Source organism: Sphaeroforma arctica (assembly GCF_001186125.1).
Source record: "Sphaeroforma arctica JP610 unplaced genomic scaffold supercont1.33, whole genome shotgun sequence".
NCBI lineage: Eukaryota > Ichthyosporea > Ichthyophonida > Sphaeroforma > Sphaeroforma arctica.
The window spans coordinates 10,647-14,447 of record NW_014040525.1 but is presented as its reverse complement, the minus strand read 5'-3'; the positions used below and the strand labels follow the sequence as shown (position 1 = coordinate 14,447).

The window sequence follows — 3,801 nt, the reverse complement described above, 5'->3', positions numbered from 1 at the left end:
TGTCTCCGACTCAGAATGGTACCATATACATATAAACTATATATAATCCGACTGACTACAGCTAAAACACCCACACACCTTTCCATAACCTCTCTCTTGCGCCGTTCCTCCTCTTCCATAGCTGACGTCACAGCGCCACGACGGCGTCGCTTGTCCATTAGCTCGTCTTGCAGATACTTCAGCGAGTCCTGAAGTTGTTTTAGGGTTTTAGGAAAATTAGGATTTAAAAGTTTTATGGTTTTAGGAGTTTTAGGGTACGGCATGTGGTACACTTGTCTGATATCAGGCTAAGGATATGCTGTGCTGCGAATGTGGCTACTGATAGTATACGTTCAAACCTGGCCACAACGCCCATGTGCATCTCACAACGTGACTTGGTACAGTTTGTACGATTGCTGGACAATGATGATAGGAATGCTCTCGCATATCCTGAATTTGTAACATATCTGCAGAGTGGTGCGTAGGCAACTAGTGGTCATGCCAACTGGAATGGGACAAATGCGATCCATAACGCACCTATGCGAGGGTTCCTGTGCATCCCACATAGTAAAGTGCGACATTGTACATAGAAGCAAGTTTGGAACGGGAGCCGCACTTGAATGGTGTCACAATACCCATTGCACATAAGGACAAGTGTGATGATATTTGACATCACACACAAGGGCAAGTATGATGACATTCATTCCAGCTAGCCTACAGGTGTTCATTGAAAGGATGCACATGGTGACTGCGCTGGTTCACACGAGTTCTCCAAGAAAAAAACCCTAACCCTAATATCAATAAACCCGCGTACCACTGTGCGAACTTCATGCGCGCATACAAGCATACCTAAAGTTGTGCAAAACACGTATGAACCTGTCTAACTGTGTATGTATAGATAAAAATAAAAATGACTATATACCTGATGATTTCTTTCCGTAAATAGAGACTTAATAAAGAGCTTCAAATACTCACCGGTGGTCTCCAAGTATCTGCCCTCCAGAGACTGTTTACAGCGATAGGCCTACGCATACCTCTAGTCTAGTCCATCCTCTAGGAACCTACATATACGTTTATATTGAATCTTGCTACCAGAGACATTCTTACAAATCTACATCTCAGCACTATACACGTGTTGAATTGCATAAACTCGCACTGCATACACCGACAATAACACACACACACACACACATTTTTATATATATATGCATACACACACACACACACATATATATATATGCATACACACACACACACACACACACACACACATATATATGCATACACACACACACACACACACACACACACACACACACATATATATATCTACACCAGTTGTCTCATCGCATACGCTACCTGTTGTTTCTGCAATGCGAGTCGCCGATTGCTGATCTCCAGGCGATTGCGGTCCAACGACTGCTGCAGTGCATTGATACTCTGCAATAGATCCTGTGCGACCGAGTCCACCTTACCTTTAGACCCCTCAATAGCCCCCCGTGCCTTCGCAGATTGGCTGCGCGCGTGTGTGTAGAAACGGCGTAGATTGAGGATACTGAAGGGCCCACGAGAACAACCCGCCAAGAGATAACAATGCGCATGTGTGCGTGCGTGTGTGTGTGGGGGTCCATGCTTTGACCGCTCATCCCTCTCACACACATTGCTAGGCTTAGAAGACACACATACTTGTGGATCTGAATCAGCTGCGCCGAGAGAGCGTTGCGCTCGTCCTGCTTGGTCTTGAGGTTGGCCATCTCTGCGTTGTAACGCTGCTCTAGCTGCTGGAACGATGTCATGTGCTGCTGAATCTGTGCCTGCACCTGTTGTTTCTCGGCGATAGCCTGTTGCTTGGCTGCCTGTCCCCTGCAACACAGAGGAGATAGCGCTGATAGGTCAGAGACGCACCCGATATCCAGGGTAGCCGTATACGGCCGTGTACTACAAAGAACTGTAAGGCTACTAACATCTCATGTAAGGTGGTGAAAGTCCACAGTGAGATATGACGAAGACAGCAAGGCGTGCTTTGCTTCGGTTAGAGGTCTAGGTGGCTATTGGCACCTGCAACATAACTAGACTATCACCTTCCAGGTGATTTTAGTGAACACAAAAAACATTTTTCCAGCAATATCTAGAGGTATCACTTAGGTTGAGGTTGGAGCGCTGATCCGCTACGATACGTTACATATCACCGACTTACATTCATTCATATTATAGCCAGTTGCTCAAACTTCGACTACGAACGTACACGAGCTGACAGGTCTATGGTCAGTACATTCAGATGTATTCCAAGGACACCGGCACATGCGCATGGGCGTTATCTCAGCGTGGGAGCGAGATCAGGCGCTTCATTTGTCCGTAGCTTATAAGACACAGCCTGCCGCTGGGCTGGAGATCGGACGCATCCGGCATGTACACCACAGTGCAGCTATCCGAACACACACATACAAGGTTCTAGGCAATTTAAACAGGATATTACATACGATACATACACTGTCAAGGGAGTGTATGCATGACACCTTAAACGTCAACGACAACAACGCTACGAACTGTTGTACTATCCGCTCCACCCACAATATCCCTCTATGGTGGATATATAAAAACCACGATATGACTCGAGATATAAGAGGGTAGCCTAAACGCTACAAGAGCAATACACACCCACCAACTCAGTGTATGTTAAACAATCCAGATACGACAAAAACCCTACAGACCGTTGGATCATCTGCTCCATCTGCTGCTTCTTATTGTTTGCCATCGACAACTGCGAGTCCAGCTGCGTTTTCTTCATCATCAACTGATGCATGGATTGGGAGGAATGTATGAGAGGTGTGAAGACAGAGAGCGGTGCAGTCGGAGGTAAGTTGAGAATACGAGCCACGCCTCTGTATGGTGGTCTAAGGGGCGAGGGTCACACATTCGGGTGTGTTCGTAATAATTTGGACAAATTCTCTAGGTATGCGTACACACGACTCTTGGATCAGCCAGCTTGGGGTGCACCAGAGACAAACCCGCACGCTCCAAACTAAATCTGTGAGATACGCATATTCAATGTGTGTATACTTATAGACAAGCGAAATCCTACATACACTCTCAAGTGGCCAGAACCCCCCCCCCCCCATCTCTTAAACATACCTGATTCATCTCAGCAAGGGCTTGCTCTCTGTCCAGATACAACTCGCGTCGCATCTCCAACTCCATGTTCTCACGTTTCACTCGTTCGGCCCGTTCGGCGTACATCTGAGCCTCGCGCTCCTTTTGCTGCTGCTGCATATACTGTGCCTGCTGTTGCTGTTGCTGTAGCATGTGTTGCTGCTTGGCCTGTTCCTGGGCCATTTGCTGGGCCATTTTGGCGTCGCGCTTACGCTTCTCTTCCATGTCACGCTGTAAGAAAGCCTATAGGAAACAGGAACAAGCCGGGTCATTTCTTTGCTGATAATACTATACAGACGTTCGGGATTTGATACAATACGAACCAGAATGACGCACATGAAGTAAGAGAACATCAGATTAGAGACTGATTGAGTTGAGAGTTTGAATCATCTCACATCCTCTGCGTGTGGGAGATCTACGCTGTCTTTTGTTTACACACACCCTCTCCAGTGCAATTTAATACATACATACATACATACATATATATATACATACACACACACACACACACACACACACACACACACACACACACACACACAACAACACACACACACACACACACACACACACACTATATATATATATATATATATACTATACTATATATATATACACAACGAACGGTAACGGTAACTAACGTACTTAGTTACGTCTACTACCTCTTAGTTC

General features: G+C 46.0%; 1 protein-coding gene across 1 annotated transcript in view; it reads right to left on the bottom strand.

Annotated features, from left to right (window-relative positions):
- The window catches only part of SARC_00928 (hypothetical protein), a gene marked incomplete at its 5' end in the record, with an annotated part of 19,238 nt that overhangs the window by 9,949 nt on the left and 5,488 nt on the right, over nucleotides 1-3,801 (bottom strand). The window contains 5 exons of the mRNA XM_014305353.1: nucleotides 79-188; nucleotides 1,339-1,495; nucleotides 1,666-1,842; nucleotides 2,691-2,773; nucleotides 3,112-3,372. Of these exons, the coding sequence (XP_014160828.1) occupies nucleotides 79-188; nucleotides 1,339-1,495; nucleotides 1,666-1,842; nucleotides 2,691-2,773; nucleotides 3,112-3,372 (788 nt within the window). The remainder of the gene's footprint in view (nucleotides 1-78; nucleotides 189-1,338; nucleotides 1,496-1,665; nucleotides 1,843-2,690; nucleotides 2,774-3,111; nucleotides 3,373-3,801) is intronic.